Source organism: Poecilia formosa, unplaced genomic scaffold (genome assembly GCF_000485575.1).
Source record: "Poecilia formosa unplaced genomic scaffold, Poecilia_formosa-5.1.2 Scaffold39, whole genome shotgun sequence".
NCBI classification, from domain to species: Eukaryota; Metazoa; Chordata; class Actinopteri; order Cyprinodontiformes; family Poeciliidae; genus Poecilia; species Poecilia formosa.
The window spans coordinates 1,916,068-1,935,071 of NW_006799978.1; the positions used below are offsets into that span (position 1 = coordinate 1,916,068).

Below are 19,004 nucleotides of genomic sequence, written 5' to 3' on the forward strand. Positions count from 1 at the left end.
TAAACTCGTTTCGAGTTGGACCAGGAACTCCTGTCTGTAGAATGCTGCCTACACTACAACCTGTTTTCTTCCTTCTTTTAAGTGTTTCCCTTCCTAAACTGTCCCGTTTGTTATTCTTTCCCAGTGTGAGCATCCTGCATTGAGATGTTAAAACCCAAAGATTAAAACCACCAGATGTCGCCTAAAACGCGGGAAAATAACCATGCCTGTAAATGATTCCGCTTTCATAATTATAAATATATTTTAGAACTGATTAAACTGAACGGTGGCGGTAAAACTGATAGTTGTTTTTTTAAAAGACAATGTTTTTTCAGAAAGGTCAAAGTACTTCAAACAAATTTTCTGGAGTGTCACAATAAATTGGATATGAAAAAATATTCATAGTCATATGTATGGGATCTATATTGTTATGGTAGCCTATAAAATATCTTAATGAAATATTCAGAATGTGAAGAGTGAATTATCATATAAATCATTGAACGGCAACATGTGAATTATGCATTTTAAATTATTGTTTGAGGTTGAGAGTCTGTCTATTCTTGCTGTCTTTAAACTTTAGGAAAGCCTTTCCTCCTAGCTGAATTTCAAACTTGCGCTCCTCCCCAGTTTGAGCTAAGTGAAAAAACACTTGCAGCTTTAATAAGTTACAATGGAGAAGTACCGCGTCAACTGGTGTTATTTCCCCTTTCGAAAACTCACCCGTAACTTTAGGAGGTGTTCTTCCTCTAAAAGAACCTTGATTATAGCGATTCTGTGTTTGGTCAACTTGTTATTTTTGGTTTTAAAAGTTGGGCATTTAGAGCAACCCCGGAGCAGAAGGAGTAACGAGGAGCAGAAGCGCCACACCCGCGGCGAGCATCACTTAGACGGTGAACTACCGGCCACTTCTGACCTGCAAACCCAAGCTAGTTTGGAGGTCCCGACCCTGTTCAATGTGGTCTACGTAACGCTAAAGTTCAAGCGTCTTAAACCAGCAAATATTCGAGGTACAATCCGACCAAAGCTGAGAAAGAAAGTGAGAAGAAAGACAGACGATCCAACAATTACGCAGCGCAACCGATTCAGCGTGGAACGGGAAGCGGGCCAAGTAAACCGCAGCACTGGACTTAAGACATCGAGGAACGGGGGAAGTCTTGTGGACTTCTTCTCAAAGTCTCACAACGATGGAACAGACCCTCATTTTAGTAGTATTCGAATTTACAGCGAAATGGCACCTCCGTGGTTCAGCGCACAGGACGTGAAAAGCATGCGCTTTCTTGGGGATGCCAAAGTTTTGCGCATAAAAGAAATCCCTCGTCTGGACGCACCGTCCCACGTGATATTTGAGGGTGCAGACATGGACCGTCTGTTCAGTCAGAAACACTTGAATAGAAATAATATATGTGGAGGCCAGTGCGGAATTATCCACTGCTCGGTGGGAAACACGGAGGTATTTGCTTTCCATTTGGATAGGGTGCTTGGCCTCAATAGGACAATACCTGCAGTAAGCAGGAAGTTTGGCTTTTTGAACGGTAGGTCTTCATTTTTATTTAGATTAGATATAATCTATAGGTTGTTCATTTACGATGGTTCGAAAACGTTTCTTTCAAACCACCAACATGCATTCTGTTAATTGTTTTTCATTTTTGAAGGTTTTACTTTGTTTCACTAGAGAATGAACATCTTATATTAGTTGGACTTTTCACATTTTGTCACACTGCAACAACAAACCTGTTATGTAACATACCTACACAAACAGCTTTTTGTTGTAAAGTAGAAGGCACATGATATATGGTTTTCAAATATCAAAGATATGCAATGACTGTTAAGTTTCCTTTAGTTTGAAAACCCCAAATAAAATCTGGTGCCTTTAGGAGTAACCAATGCTGCCATAAACCCAGAGGTTCTGTGAAGGTTTCTTAGAGAATGTTGGTGAACAAATAGTTCATAAAACAGAGTAACACAGAAGAGAAGTCAAAGAGAAAAATGAAGGGGTGCAAACCCATCAAGACATGGTCGCCCACCAAATGTGGGAGAGTCTTCTGGCTTTTTTAATTGTAAAATTACACAATAACAAAAATAATTGAAAATCATAAACAATTTCCCCTTGCTTAGCAATTATCCAATGCCTTTTTTTGCTATATGACATAAAAGCCCAATAAAATACATATATGTGACTGAATACACAAAAGTTCAGGTGTAAATACTTTCCCCAGGTTCTGCACTTATTTTATTAATACCACAGAACTGAAGCACAGTTTGGATCTTTCTATATGCAGAGATGTTGGAAGCATATTGCAACTGGAAGCAAATGTCTTTTCTTTGTTTTTCTACCTTGCTTTACAATAATCCTGCCTGTGACTAATGTCTTCATCTGCTTTCATATTTGTGATGGATATGAAATATTTCTAAATGTGTTAAGCTGAACCAGGAGAGACACATTATTTTTGCCTTGAGCTTTAGGTTCAGATATCCATGGTTGCTTCTGCTGTTTAGTTCACCTTTTAACCTTGTTTGGGAGGAAATAGCAGTAAATCTTTTTTGATACATCACATATGGAAAATTACAACATCAGTGTTAACAGACCTTAGAGGACTGTGGAAACATATGAGCCTTATCTTGGAGAGCAGATTGTTTCTCTCTCCTCTCCCTTTATCTGCTCAATTATAGGATTCAAAATGAGTTTTTTAGTGATTCTAGCAAACTGAATTGAAACAGAACAGATATCTGTAGTTCATGAAGGTTTAGATGTTACATGTGCTCTAATCCAACAATTTAATCCCTGTTCTTTTGTCACTTTAGAGGGCCAGGCCTGCCAGGTGGTTCTATGGGATGTATCGCTGTACCCCAAAGACCTTGCTGCAGGCCCAGCTACTGTGAGGATGACATGGAAGGAGTACCAGAACTCCCTGACACAGAGGTGTTGGCAAAAAAATGTTAACCCAAAGTCCAACTCTGGATGCTCTTCAATTTATCACAGTGAATGGAGCAAATTAGCTCTTTTTGACTTTTTGCTACAGGTAAAAACTCTGATGGATTAAAGCTTTAAATTTAACATCACAGACAAATAAATTTTTTGTCTGAATCCACAAAAATGCAGCTGGAGCGTCTCATTAGATTACGGTGCTATGAAAGTTGTTGAAGACAAATTGCTTCTTTAATCCTTTCTTCTGCAGCACTATGTCCCTATAAGTATACTTACTATTTAGATGTGCTCCTATATTTTGTTTGTTGGAATAATAAACGTCTTGAATCTAATGAGAAAGGGCTTTATATAAGAATACATTTTGGATTCACCTCTTCACCACAGTAACATCAAAATCTGAGTTAAAGTTTGGGGAAAAGTACTACTAAAAGTTATCTTATTGTTAACATTCAATAAATCTCTTATCACATTCATGCTTTGTTTTTAATTTACTTTGAAGCTTCCAACACAATTCATAAAAAAACTTTCTTTCTTTTAGTCAACACAAATCTCTAAAAGTTGTGTTTAGTAAACTGGAAAAAAAGAAAAGAAAAGAAAAGAAACAAACAATTCATTTTCCATGTCGTGTTGCTCATTTCCTGTGTGGGCGGTCTCTGTGGATTACATTTTGGCACTGACAGCAAATACTCTATAAAGAATGCACAAAAAGTGGAAACTGGATTTCTTTAAAAACTCTCCGGATTAGGATTAAAAAAACATTTTTGTTACATAAATATGTGCTTAATTTTATAATTTTTCATGAACAACAAAAGATCAGTTAATACCATTTATTCTTTACATGTTTATGGTTTTATGGGTACCCTTACGTAATAGTTGCGAACTCATATATTAACTCGTCATATATAACTGACGCAGGCTTAACGATGGAGGTGCACTTAGAGAGGAATGTCGGCTTAAACAAGAATGGCATTTAAGTCTTGTTTTCTAGGATTAAGCAACTGTTGAATTGTAGTAGGTTGTCTGATTTTTTCAGTCTGAAACCTTTCTTGCATCATGTTGTTTTGTTTAGAGCAAAAAATGAATGAGTGCTTTAATCTAATTTATGGTCACCATTCCCTGTGGAGGCAGCAGGTGTTTTACAGCAGGAGGTTCTGCCTTTTTAGGCTTAAGAGGAGAATCCCCTCTGTGATGATGTTATGCAGCTATGTGGTGGTCTATTTGGTGTTCCTTTAAACTATATAAAATGGTAACTTGAGTCAAAGAGACACTGAAGAGGAATCAGCATGAGGCGTTTTTTTTCCTGGCTAAACCTTTTATACCTGATTTTCTCATATTAAAGTGGATGTTATGGATGCAAAATGGAGTGGGGGAAAATATTGAATAAAGGGTTTACCTACATTATCAGCCTCATGCAATGGGGATAAAAAAAACCTGAATCCTAATTTAAAATCTGTAAATCCCAGCTTGAGCTGTTCTTCTGTTTTCTGAAGAAATGTGAACTGTCTCCTTAGATTCACAGCCGTCTGGATCCGAGCTGCTGCGGATTCAGATCACGGCAGGAGGACGTGTGTGTTCAACCGGGCCGCCATGATGTGTGTAAGGACCAGGAAAACATACAACTGGAAAACATCGTGCACAGGGAACATGACCTCAGGCACCTGGTCTTCACCAACAACAAAGGGTTCTTCGACCGCAATGAGGACAATCTAGACTTCAGGCTTCTGGAAGGAATCAAGGAGTGAGTTTGCTACATCTTAATCACCTATGTTCAGATTTTATGGTATGTTTTTGTCTTACAAAAGTTTTATGTGATAGATTAACATGTCACAATATTTCATATTGCAACTTCAGAGTGTTTGATTTGAATTTTACATGACACAACAACAAAACGTAGCATATGACTGAAAGGTGGACATAATCCTTCTGGGTGTAATTTAATCTCAGTTTAAATACAGTTGTTTGATACATGTACAAACTGAATCAAAACTCTTCCTGTGTCTCCCTAGGCTGCCAGAGCAGGCTGTGTCTGTGTTGAGGAACAGGAAGCTGAGGGAAAAACTTCTCCAGTCGCTCTTTCTGGACCAGATGTACTGGGAAAGTCAGGGCGGCCGACAGGGCATCGACAAACTGATCGATGTGATTGAGAGGCGAGCCAACATCCTCCTCACTTACATCAATGCTCATGGGATCAAAGTTATCCCGATGAATGATTGATTTATATTTTACTAATGAAGGCAATTTTTAAATTGCAGAAATCTTATTTAAAATAATAAAATCTGCACCTAAATTTAAGTAAATGTGAAAAAATACAGGAATAATAATTTGTTACAGAAGCTTTAAACTTGATCTGTATTGTCTTTATCTTATTCCAAAGTACAAGAGTCAGCATTGTCAGACAGAAACTCTTAGCAATGGTAATAACACAACCATTTGTTATGTGTTTTTGTATCAAAATATATAACTGAGTAGCTACATTGATCAACCAGGAGCTAAAACCCTGTGTACTAATTTTCCTCACAAAAGCATAGATGCAAACAGCTTGGCAAAGTCATTGCTCAATACTGTCAGCAAGGGCAGAAAAATGAGTTCTGTGGAGGAAGAATGGAAAACAGAAAGCATCAGGCAGCTAATTTCCATGAAAGCAATTGAGAAACTGGCTTGGGAATCCTCTTGCACAATATTTCACACAGCGCTTTTCACTTTTCTGTAAGCCCTTTTATCTTGTGTGATTTTTTTACTTCAGTTCATAACTTTTGCTCATTGTGATGTAGTTTCAATGAAATCATACTAAAAATCGGACAAATAGACAACATTGGGGTTAATTTTTACAGTTAAAATTTGATGTTCCTGGATAATTTAACAAAATATTTCCCTATAGAAAACAACAATGCACATACATGGAGAATTTTTCTATTTTTCTCTGTTTTTCAAAATGCGGAAGTTTTTTTGTGTGTGTGAGATTATGACTAGCATGTAACATTGTCAAATGAAATGTGTAAATATGCTTTTGGACAAAAAAGCCATTGTTTTTAATCAACATTTTAGGAATGAATTGGAATCATGCCTCATTCAGAGGCCAAAAAGTGAAGCCCACCTCCTCAGCAGATGCTGTTACATTTGGAAGAAATCAACATGGTTGTTTTTATTGCTTTAAGTGTGGATCATATTTTTATTATATAGCCTAAATATTAGGTTATTGCTAAAGAAGCTGGATGAATTCAAGCATATTGAAAATAGTTGAAGCTTCGAGAAGAATTAAATTCCTGTCAGTAGATTGGGGAGTTTCACAAAGTGTGGACTGCAGCTGGAGTTAAAGAAGCAACACTAAAGGTGTATGGAGAACATGGTCTACAAATGTCACATGTCTTGTCTTAAGCTACTTCTGAGACTAAACAACTACAAAAAACAACACAAGTGTCTCATCTAAACTAAGGAGAAAGAAGATATACTGTTGTAAACCCCCCAAAAATCCTTTATTTAATTGGTTTTATGTTATCAAATCGTCTACAAAACTTTGAATAAGCCACAGCTGAAAAAATATGTCACTGTGTGTAATGAAAGGGTATAATCTGAGTTTCACTTTTTAAACCAATTTAATGAGATTCAAATATTTTCATTAATTTTGTAATTTATTAAATTGCACCGTTAAAGTGTCTATTTTTATTGTATACTATTTTGTTTATTGTAGACACTATATTATATCCTTAGAGCATCATACAAAGTATTGTTGTTATTGTAAATTTGGTCACAATGACATAAATATACCAATTTATATGTACTAACTTTTTAATTTGAATCAAAAATCTAGTTTAGCCCTGGATTGTTTTGTGTTTTTCTTTTTCTTTTTGCTTTTTGTATCTTTTTTGGAATTTGTAAAAGTCCAAAAAGAAAATGTCCATTAATGATCAGTTGCATTCACCCTAAGAGGAAGTTGTGGTTTAGTATTGCTTTCACTGGTTTTTAAAGTTTATATTTTTGGTTATTAAAGTCACTTCAAAATACTTTAAAACAACAAATGAGGAAGTTGTTGTTTTGGTTTTAGCAAAAGCGAAGTCAGACACCATTTATATTCTGCTGCTTGGGCCGCCTGTTGTTTTGACCTCTGTTCACCTGAATTACATAGAGTGGGTTCCATGCCTTGTTGTGTTTGTGTTAAAATAACACCTACAGTTTGAAGACAAACTCTTCACACATATGCTCTTGTATTATCTCACCAGAACACACACAGGCAACGGATGACCTACATGGGTGAAACAATTGAAGCTTGCAGAAGCAAAAATAGACAGGGTGAGGGGCTGGACCTTTACTGATGGTTTATTTCTCCACTTGAATTAACTCCCCTTCAGTAAAACTACATTGTTGTAAATGCCTTATGCAGAGTTCTGCTGACCTCAACTGCAAGATGAACGTCAAAAGCAGCTGCACATCTGTCTGATACCCAAATGAAAGAACAATGTGGGGAATGGAATATAAAAGAACGGTACAATTCACATAGTATATAACTTAGCTATTCCTATTTCTTCAAACAAAGCTCTGAAATAATAATAGCAAAACTTTTTCCTCTGAACAGATCAGAATTACATTCACAAAACAAAACTTCACATGTATGTAAGCCTGAGCAGTATGAGTTAGCTTGTGGCCTTTTTTCCCTTCTGGCTCATTTTCAACTTTATCAATTCTGCTTACTGGTTTTGTTTTGTGTTAGCTTTCTAATAATACAGAAAATATCACAGCAAACAGAATATCAAAGCAGCCCGTGTTTATTTCAGGGACATGCCACCTGCTGTTTACTTTCATACTTCGATACAGACTAAAGCTGATTTCTGTCCAAGAAAAAATGATCAGCGCAAATTGTAGGTGTCACTTCCAAGTGAGATGTGTTAATATTCAAAAACTATGTGCCTGCCAAGGTTAGTTCTCTAATCAGACTAATTAAATGAGGTTTATATTATGCAAAAGGTTGCTAAAATATATATTTTCTTGAAAGATAGCAAGACACATGACGGATACCTCTAAATGTTGAATTTCCTAACTAAGCTAATAGTTAGAATTAAAATTCAGGATTACTTTTTATTAGAGCTGCCAGAAAACCAACAAATTAATAAAAGTCAAGAATAAGTTACATTTGATCTTTCCATTGCTTTTAAAAGCAATTAAAATAACTTTTACGATAAAAAACTACCTTGAGTCACATGTATGATGGATAGGTTGATGATAGTAGTGTCTGTAATCATAGTCTGTCACTCTCTATGACTTCAGTACAAATGGGTTTCTCTCCTGTTTATTTTTTATTTTGTTTTTTTGTTTGTTTTTTTTAGGAATACATGTATCTAAAAGTATTATATTGAAAGGATGTGAGACTTCTTACTGGGGAGACTAAAAAGGACAAGATTATACATTTTTCCTTCAAAGATCATGTTATCCAGAGAGTTTTGTAGCGGTGAATCGGAGCACAAATTTCTACTAAAAACAGTTTCTCCACTACAACTAACTTTGCCCCCTGACTTAGATTTAAAAGCAAAATCAAAGTATGAAGGGAGAAGACTTAATTTGTGAATCAGATACAAAAGATAGCTGAGGTGTTTTGTTTGTCAGTTTAATTTTGACCAGAAGCTAACTTTTATAGCAGTTTTACTTTTATAGCAGTTTTACTTTTAAAGTCATTGGCTGATGTCTGTGCATTATTTTATCAAATTAAATCAGTATCTGTTGTCTCAAAGTGGTATCCATACATGCTTAGCCAGGATAATTAGATGAGTTATTTTTTTATGTGTCTGAGCCAAGTGAGTGAAAGTGCTTGACTGCAACATTTCTCAGTATTTAACTTCCATCCACCATATTTGTGGAATTAGCCAGGAATAATTGTTAAGGACCAACTCACAAGTCAAAGCTGGACAGAGTGGCTTTGACAGACGACTTCATCAGAAAAACATCATGGCAGCTGACAATGCGCAGATTAAGCCCTTAAATAAAACACTGAAAAGTGAAAGTGGACAGTCACTGCAAGCCTCACAAATGTATTCTGGTGACATCAGAGTAAGAAACCAACCAGAACTGGGGCAGAAATAAAAGTATCCACTTGAACTGATTGCCATTGGGTTTTATATTTGAATGTGTTGTCATGCTTAGGTTGTGTGCCTGTTTGCTAAGTATCTCAGCCAGCATTTCCCCTGACTTCCTCTTTATCACAGGATAAATCCCCAGGTATGTTTTCACTTTATGGACTCTCAGTTATCCTTCAGACATTTCTGTCTAACACCTTTATGGCACATATATTGATCTCGAGCAGAAAAAAACATAACTTTTGTGAGCTACAATCTTGAACAAAGTTGAAAATTAAATGTGAAAATTATGATCTAGGGTCATAAGTACCTGTTCCCCCTTTTGGAAATATCTGTAACAAAGCATTGTTCTATCATAGCAAAGTGAAATCTGGATGCACATTTCTAGCTGGAAGAAGAGCACAAGCAACAGTTTTCCCACAGGGAACATTTTTTCTCAAAGCTAGAAAACCTAAAAATGTTTTTTCATATGTTGATTTTAACTTTGACAAAAGATATTGCACTCGTACAGATAAGGTCTTTCAAAGTGAACTAGAAAAATGTCAACATGAGTCAGACAAAGTCAGGCCAAAGCTTGTTTTACTTCCAGCTAAACCTGCACACGCCCCAGAGATGTGCTGATTCAGACCAAACAGGAGCAAAAATTATGTTAAAATTTGCTTTTGGAAGACATGCTTATCTGCAGAATAATTACATCTATTTTTCTTCAGGTTGATAAAACTTAAGACTACTGTCAATCATCCTATTGTGCAAATTCTGTCTTTTTTTTTTTTACTGCTTTTCTTTCTTTTTGGAGACCTGTCCAGGACCAGGACTGAGGTTTATTGTATACATTAATGTTTATTTTTGTGACTGGATTTTAAGTTCTACTTTTAAAGCTTTAACTGCTTTGAGAATAAAGATTACCCTGGGGCAGACAGTTGTTTTTGCATATTTAGGAATCTTGAAATCTGATTGACTAATTAATGAGCCAGTGATAAACACCAACATAATTTCACCTTGGATTGTTTTTTATAGTTTGAATTGAAACCTAATTAAGGAGGCAACAGAGATGATATCAACACAGGCAGGGCACAAACATTCAATATGCTTAATCCTCAAAAGAACGTTCAGTGGATCAAATACCTTGACCCAAGTGACATAGCAGTAAGTTTCTTGAGATTTAGTTGGAATGTTATTTCTTTCTCATTCTTAAAGAACTTCAAAACCTAAGTCAGTCCCACTAAATCAGATTTCTGTTAAGAGGTGAAGGTGAAAAGCTTAAAGCTTGTCTGTGATGGAGCCCAAGAGTAAGACGTGACTAGCTTCCTTTAGAGCAATGAGCTGCATCACTGAAAACATCCAAGATAAGATTACACAGAATGCATGCACAATATGGAGGTGTCAGCTGCAGGGAAACAACCTATTGTGGCAAGCAGATCTAAGCTCTGCGCTTCCTGCTTACATTTTATCTCTGATTCTGCAGGATGTCCACAGAGAGGAAGCAGCCTCTGTTGCCCAACAGCTTCCCTGAATGATGCTTTAAATTCCATGTGCTGCATGAGAACATTTGATCTCAAGTCTGACATTCAATTGCACGATATCCTATATAGGCATTTGACTCCTTTTTTTTTTGTGGGCCATAATGATAAGGTATAACATATTTTTCTGTTGAAGTGAGATAATAATCTAACGTAAACAGCTGAACAGAATTTTTGGCTCTATTTCTAAATATCTTCATAAAGTGGAAGCTGCATTTTGTGAATGAAAAGATTTAAGTTTTTTTCAATGAGTGGATTCTTTCTGCTTTCTGCCAGACTAATTAGACTTTAACCAGTTTTTATGTATTTCAGTGTTTTTGTATATGCATTCAGATGGACCCTGTTTGTCAGATTAAAAGGCAAACATAAAACATACAATTCATATGTTTTTAAAAGTTGTTTTCTGAAAGATCTGATAGTCTACTGTCAGTGGATAATCATTGTCATCTATCCTGACATTTCAGTTTGTGATAAAGAAACACATTTTTGTGAAAATATTGGTACCATTGTGAAGTTCTGGTGATATCACCATGTTCTAATGTATCTAATGGTTTTGATGGTGACAAAAAGATTTTTGCAACATTTGCAAAATTGTGAAATGTAAAATTTTAATGAAATATGCTGATGTTTGTGTTTGCAAAACAATCCTCTCCTTGGCCCTGCAGGAATGTCAAATGGTTCATCTGTTTATTTTTAGTCATCAAATTAAATTGGTGGCTCAGAGATATTAACATGATACAATCTGACAGAAAACCTTTTCAATTTTAACCCCTTAGCCCTGCAAAAACTAGAAGGTGGATGGATGAAATATTCAAAAGAAAGCAGTGAAATGCCTTTTTACGAGAAAATCACTTAACATCAGTAACTAGTTTTGGAAATATTTTTAAAAATATTTTAACTTTGGTTTCTATATTGGCAAAGTATTCCCAAGTCTCTTAAGGATTTTCAAAAGCAAATACCTTTTGTGTCTTACCTTTCTTTAAAGGATTTTGATCAACCACTTCTACTGAAGTTTGTTGTCAGTAGAAAACTATTGAAGTGACAGGTAAATGACAAAATATGTCAAAACATACCAAATAAAAGTACAATAGGTATCACTGGGGAGACTCAAGGCCGTGGACAAAGGAAACTTTTTTCCATCTGATAGAGCATGAACCTCTGAGTTGACATCTGAAGCCATGAAGCTAGATTAAAGGGTGAGTGCACAGACGAAAAAAGAATATGGTGAAGCATCTCTGTGGACTGGCATCTCGAACATCTGCTAACAGAGATATATGGGGCAATCAAACAGTTGTGGGCTGAATATGTCAAATTCTATATTTAGAAATGCTATGATGAGCGGCATGTAGAGCATGAAGAGTCTGGATGAGACGACTGCAGCGGCTTACTGTATGATTCATACATTCGCTGCCAGTGCATCACATGACAGGGAAATTCTATCAGTATAACATGTTTTTTTATTTATTTATGATTGCCAACCTAATCTTGGCAAACAGTTAAATTATTGACGCTACTCATTATGTCAGATTTTTCTTTTGATAGTTTAGTATAACAAAGCTCTGAAACTGTCAGGATTGCATACTTTTCCTCCTCCAGAAGATGCTCTGCTCCACTAGGTAGCGCTTCACAAACCAGTAAAGCATGTAATTTGAACAATTTTTAAAATATCTTGATTGAGAGCCAAATTCTTCATTTCCTTGTGGAATCCTTTTCCTGTGTCCAGCTACTGCTTTGTACTGTAGATTAGAAATATTTTCCAAATTCCACAAAACTTGTGTCTGCATCAAGAAATGTTTAGGAAAAACAAAATATGATAAATATGTGACCAACTCAAGGGTAAAATAACTGACTTATAAAGTCTAAAATAGACTGACAACACGTTTCAGTTGAGCTGACACAACTACATGCACTCAGACTGTATGTGTGTAAAGCCTAAAGTGAGAGACACCAGACATTCCTCACGTACTCAGTTCATGACTCATCTACTTAGAGTCAAAAACTATCCTGGAAGCAGCTCTTTGAACTTATCTGGTCATCACTTATAAGATATAGAAATGCTGTAAGCAATAAACGAAACATCTGTAAATAAATAGTGGGCGCCGCTAACCAAAACGCGAGCACGTTTTAGAAACATTAATTCCACCACCTGTAAAATATTACATTAGCAGTATTTAGTATAAGAAACTGTTCACTCTGGGTATTAGTGGTATTCATTTATTTTCCCATTTTTAAATCTGCACATTCACCTTACCAAAACATTCAGACACCCTAAACTGTAATCAGAAAAAACAGCCAAGAGGCCCATTGGCAAAAACAAAAATAAAAAATCTGTTACAGGCTGCAAGACATCAGAATCTATGCATTTATGCAGATTCTCCGATCTGACTCCACCTGAGCTATATTGTCAAGTAGGATGTTTGATCAAAAAGTCATATTTTTGCAACAAGAGTTTGCACTGTCTTTCATCAACTTCACAATTATGCTGTACTTTATGTTGATCTATCCCATAAGGTCCAAATGAAAGACATTGACTTTTGCTGTAAAGTGACAAAATGTGAAAAAGTTCAGAGTATTCAAATCACTACAATTCACAACAGACGTGGAAAATATTCATATTATTCATGTACAAATCAACATTCTCAAGGCTGAAGTGATAAATGTTGCCATGGATAATGATCAGGGGTGGACGAACGTCCTGCAGGAAAGGAAGGCCACATGCTAGAAAAAATAGCAAAAGGAAACTTTGGGTCAGTGGAAAACTGAACTATAAATTTATGGTTTAAAGACACTGAAGCTTCAGCTTCTTCCAAAATTCATGACAAAAAACTGCATCAGGATTAGCCTGAGAGAAGGAAATAAAGCCTCGCTGTGGACTGGTCACTGCCTTCCAGACCTCCACAAGAAGTAGGACTAAACTGTTGCTCTAAAATGTACTGTGACCTTTCAACATTTTATTTTACTTTTATTACTGATGCTGATCATGGACAAGATGAAAATCTCTGAATGTTTTGGAGAAATTCAAAGGCAGTGAGAATGGAACTGGATTTTATTTCATACATATATTTATTATTAGTTTTGTTTCCCTAATAGAACCAAACTGACTAAACATGTTTAACAAACAAAATACATGTTTTAGGTTTATAAACCTGCCACTTTGTGTATTTTTGTATTCATCTGACTTATTTTTAGTTCATGCTTCATACATAAGTACAGGACCTTCACCACTTTAACTTCTATGAAGCAGGAAGAGGAAAGAATGTTTCTGGGCTGAGACACCAAAGTAAAATATTCCATGATCAGTGTCACCCATCCTGAAGAGACCCAAACAGGAACACAGCCTGGGCTCAGGCGGCACACAGAGTGGGCCAAAAGGAAATGAGTGCAACCAGTCTGAGGGTGCGGCAGGTTCAGAATAATGGCCACATACCCTGTGACCTCATTGATGGACTAAAATACAGATTCCTGGGCAGAATAAAACCCCTGAAACAACACTGATAATATGACTCATGTTTTATTGCATCACTTTCTATGAAATTTAAGTCAAGTTATTTTATTTGTTTTTACTGTCATTGTTCTTTTAAATAAAAAAATTACAAACATTTTTAAGTAGGTTGCTGGTCACTTCTAGCAAACAATATTCTTATTAAGATTTATGCTTCATTTGATCCTATTTGATTTTAAAATAAGTATATTCTGAGTAGTATTAGGCACATACCTATAAAAGGTAAAGCTGTACTACAGGCGGAGAGATTTGTTTTCACATAGTAAAACAGCGCCACCTAGCGGGACAAAAATGCAGGCTAACATATCGGCACAAAATGCAGCAGCTTGGCTCTGACCCAAGCACAGAGTTTCTGAGGCTGCAGCTGAAGACTCACCTGGAAGAAAGGCACATCAAAGCAATGTGACACATTGGCTATTAAAAAATATTGTAATTGTTATTTTATTGATTTCTTTGTCATTTATGACAGCAATGTGTAGAGCCAGTTCAGGATTTAAGATGAGAGTTCGGACATTTCAAGTGAGCTACAATGCTGCCCTCTACAGGCTAGATTCGGCTGGCACAACCTCATATTTGGAATCAAATACAATTAAAAAAGTAATATGTGCCAAAAAACCTCGCATGATTCAGAGTCATTAAGGTGTTGCCACATGAACGATTGCATCTACAAATTACTAAATGGGGAGGTTTGTAATTTTCATCAGAGGTAAAGTTCAACTGAGAGACCATTAAAAATCTGGAAAATCATTAAAATCATTTGAGATTTATCACATTTATCACAAGTATTTGATATAATGCAAAAATAATATAATTATTTAGAATTACAGAGGTCAGATGTTTTCTGTAGTTCTTCACCAGGCTTGCACACAATGCAGCAGAGTTTTGGTCCATTCATACCGATCTTTACCAGATCTCTAAGGTTTTGGGCCTGTTGCTAGGCAACACATTTCATCCAAATGTTTTCTATTGGGTTTAGGTCTGGAGACTGACTGGGCCACTCTAGGACTTGTAAATGCAACCACTCCCTAGCTCTCCTGGCTGCGTATTTCAGGTCCTTGTCATGCTGGAGGATTCAGCCATGACCCACTTTTATTGTCTTACTGAGGGAAGGAGGTTGTTGTTCAAAATCTCACAACACATGGTACAGTTCTGACTCTTGACTAGGCCAGACCTGGCATGGAGTCACAGTCTGAGAGAAACTCACAGTCATCTTGAATTTCTTCCATTTTCAAATAATTGCTCTGCAGTCGTTTCCTTCTCACCAAGCTGTCTGTTGTCCTCTAGCCCATCCCTGCCTTGTGCAGGTCTAAATGTTTTGTCCTTTGGAATCATATTGTATGATTTTCTGGAATTCAATTTTAATTCTGTCTCTTGAAAACTACAGACCTCTCCATTCTTTGTTAGTGGAGTCAAATACTTATTTTCCTCACTGTATAGCTCTTTTACAATATTAAATATTATATTAAAGTATAACAAATAAGAATCCAGACTAGTGACAACAGCATTTTGGAAAATCTGTGATCACTTTTACTGTTAAATATTATGTATTTAGTATTTCCCAGGCACATAGTGCCATTTTATAGTTCTATCAAATAACAACATTACTTTCAGTTCTTATAAAAAGGCTATATACATTAAAAATAATGTTAAAAAATTACTTTGTGATTTGATGCCTTGAAATTGATTTCTGTCTCTTTAAGAAACTCCTGCTCTTTCCACCAGTCTGTCTTCAGCACATCATCATAAGTTGTTTATAACTGTAAAAATATTTTTAGTTGTTCTCTCATCAGAGATACCTGCAGTGTTTGGTTCTTCCACACATATCTGAGAAATGCTTGAAACTTTCATGACAACCATTCAGGGTTTCTTCTCAGTTCAATGGTCCTACGCCTCCAAACCCCCTTAAAACTAAACTGCACATTCTGGTGTTAAGTCTTTTTACACTGAAAGCTACAATAATTTGTATTTTTATTATTTCTTGTACCATAATCAAAAAAATATGTCCACTTTATTGAAGCAGCCATATTCAATCTGTCCTGCTAGCTGCGCCATTCTCTGACGGCAGAAGTGAAAAAGACCCACGTGAACTTACTGTGATGAAAAATGCATCATTTACACCCACAGAGTATCTTCTCTCTTGTTTCTCGGATCATGCAGTTCTCTGACACGATGCCTCCTCCTCTGGGAGACTGGAGACTCAAAATATCTCGACCTCCTTGTGTCAGACTCCCCTCGCCTCACAGGGTGAGGCTCTCTGGTGGCCCAGCTGACAGTGACAAACTGACAATGGCTGAATGCTCCACTTCTCATCCATAACATATATTGAAAAAGTACTTGTTTGCCTTTTCAAGTTAGAAAGAAAAGACGAATACAGACAATGAAAGATAGCTTCCTTATTGCTGATCTCGCCACTGATACTGGAATATGAGTTAACATGAGGAATGCATCCTCAGGGGGTTTCAAGGACAAATGACTGGACAGATTGGTATTGATTGGATTCACGAGGACAAAAGGCATATTCTAACAAATTAAATATGTATCATTGAATCAGATACACTGAGTTTTATCCAAGGTTATGTTGGTCAGGTCACCTTTTCATCCCAGGAAACTGCTTCTGTCTTAAACAGCCAGTCAGTTTTCACTTAGGGTTTTACCTCACGCTGTCAACAGCAAAGCTCCTTGGTGACTTTGAAAGCATCATTTAGTTTGCTTTTGCAGCTAAGGTTCAAAATAGGTAGGAAATAATGAGATGGGACATCTGGCTTTCACTACTTTACATGCATGATTTGACATAAATGCCTCATTACAGGAGCTGGTGAGAAATGCAAAATATCCAAACCTGAAAAGCAATTCTGACCTTCAGGGAAAAAAAAAACTGTTTCACTTCATTCTTCAGATGTGAAAGCGAGACCCTGATTTAAACAGTCAAGTCTATAACTCACTGAAAATCATTAAATGAACTACACTATAGATTCATGAGGATACATCTGTTTATCCTATATACTCACCAAACAGACAAATAACATTTCAATGTTAATTTAGAAGTAAAATGATAAATAAATCTTATAATTAAGCATTACTCTACAAATGGTCTGTTTGACCAAATAATGTAACCCAAATTGGTTGCATTATTTTGCCTTGGGAGCAGATAATGCTTTGAACAATAAGTAAACTCACAACCTAACAAAACAAAACAAACAAACAAAAACAGCAAAGAGGAGATCTTACTGAATTGAATTAAAAAACATTAAAACAATAAAGAATCTGAAATAGTACAAAAATCAAAACTGCTTGTAATCTAAAAATGTATCATCTGACTAGTTGGCATTTTGATGCCCTGCTGCCCCACAGAGCCGTCACTGCAGGATGCAGGTCTGTCCAATGATTGGTACCCCGGCAACTAATAGATCATTTATATTTAATTTGTCTAGTCTAATTTTGGTTCTGTTAAGACAATATAAACTAGCAAATGATGGAATTATAATATGAGGTATTTCTTGGTATGCAGGAGCCTCTCAGGTTAACCTCAGCGCTGCTGCTAATTAAGCTTGTCAGTCAAAGCGTTTCCATCACCTCTCTCTCACCACGTCTTTCCTCTCCACTGAGACTAAAAGCTGCAGCTGATGGATGACACAAAATAACATTTGGATGGTGCAAAGTCAATCAAGGGCCTTCCTGCCTCCCTCATGTTCTCTGGGGAAGTCGGAAAAAATAACATTTCAGATCTTGAAAAAAAACTGACAGAAATAGTTTGTAAAATAAAAGAAAAAGGTGAATCCATCTGTAATAACACAACTTGTTCCTACCTTCCAATGTATCAATATGCCTACAGCTGGAATTTCTGTATTTTAATTTTAAAAAAGAAAATATTGTTAGAAAAAAGATATCATGCTCAAAATAAATTTCTCAAGATGAAAGTTTAAAATAATGAGTTACTTTTATCTATTTCAAGTGTACTATAATACTTGCACTTGAAACTTGACATAATACTTGGTAAAACTTTGTGCTTTTGAAATGCTGTTGCTGTAAAGCACCTGGGTCGACCTGCAGCCTTCCAAATAAGCAGAAACCTCAAATCATCTAGAATAATAAAAATGGCATACAAACTCTTAAGAAAACTAGTTTACTTGTTTTGATTAAAGAAATATGACTTATTTTAAAAACCTTGAAGAGAAATGTTGAGTTGAGTGGCAACAGAAACTGGAGCTGTAAGGAAATGCCAGTCCAACCAGCACTGGCCCAGTGTGACCTCCACACTGACCTACATTTTGCACATTGACATGCTTCTGATAAACACAAGCAGTTTATTTTGAGCGATTCTTCATTTTCTGCCCTGCAGCAGTGAAATTTCACTGGGAAACGTGTTGACCCAATAAGCCATCACTTTAAATACCCATCAGGAGACGTACCACTTATTTCAGGTTTCCAAATATTTTATGAATGCTGAAATTAAAAAGAAGAAGCACTTAACTGTGTATTAGAAACATCTGAGATGTCGAGAGTTACAGAGACGCCCATTCAATCCCATTACACCTCATTGTTCCTGTGGTTGTAGCATTAATGATGAACCATTAGTGAATGCATCACATCATCAGTTCACTGCAGGATGGAAAAAAGATACTGATATAATGACTCATCTGCTAAGTATGTACCACTCAGAACAGTTTGTCCTGCCTCATGCTAGGCTCCAGCTGCTAATGCATTAAATATCATGCACAGAAAAATGTGTTAAAGACGGGATGTAAAACGAGGAACTAATGATGATAAAGATTCAGATGATGTAGGTTAAGGACAATTGCTTCTGGTAACGAGGAAAAGATGAAGCGATTTTCCAGCTGGTAATGATTGGGTGTTTATGAAAACTATTTGACAAAACATAAGAATACATAAATAAAAATATTTTTACATTTACTGGTAAGTAGACAAAACTGTAACAGAACAGTAAGGCAAGTTTTTCTATTGTCTTAAGTGTAACAGGGAAACTTGCGACCACCAGGCTGCAGTGTTGCTCTTCA

General features: G+C 36.2%; 1 protein-coding gene across 1 annotated transcript; it reads left to right on the forward strand.

Moving 5' to 3' along the window:
- Nucleotides 1-576: 576 nt before the first annotated feature.
- gask1b (golgi associated kinase 1B) lies at nt 577-5,650 on the forward strand. The gene is made up of 4 exons (XM_007551035.2): nt 577-1,511; nt 2,782-2,999; nt 4,417-4,643; nt 4,912-5,650. Exons 1-4 carry the CDS (start codon nt 650-652, stop codon nt 5,117-5,119), a joined length of 1,515 nt encoding a protein of 504 aa, XP_007551097.1. The 5' UTR covers nt 577-649; the 3' UTR covers nt 5,120-5,650.
- The last annotated feature ends 13,354 nt before the right edge of the window (nt 5,651-19,004 follow it).

Coding starts and splice junctions, on each gene's coding strand:
- gask1b (XM_007551035.2), top strand. CDS start 650: ATGGAGAAGTACCGCGTCAACTGGTGTTATTTCCCCTTTCGAAAACTC. Junction 3,000..4,416: donor TTTTTGACTTTTTGCTACAG/GTAAAAACTCTG, acceptor CTGTCTCCTTAG/ATTCACAGCCGTCTGGATCC. Junction 4,644..4,911: donor CTTCTGGAAGGAATCAAGGA/GTGAGTTTGCTA, acceptor GTGTCTCCCTAG/GCTGCCAGAGCAGGCTGTGT.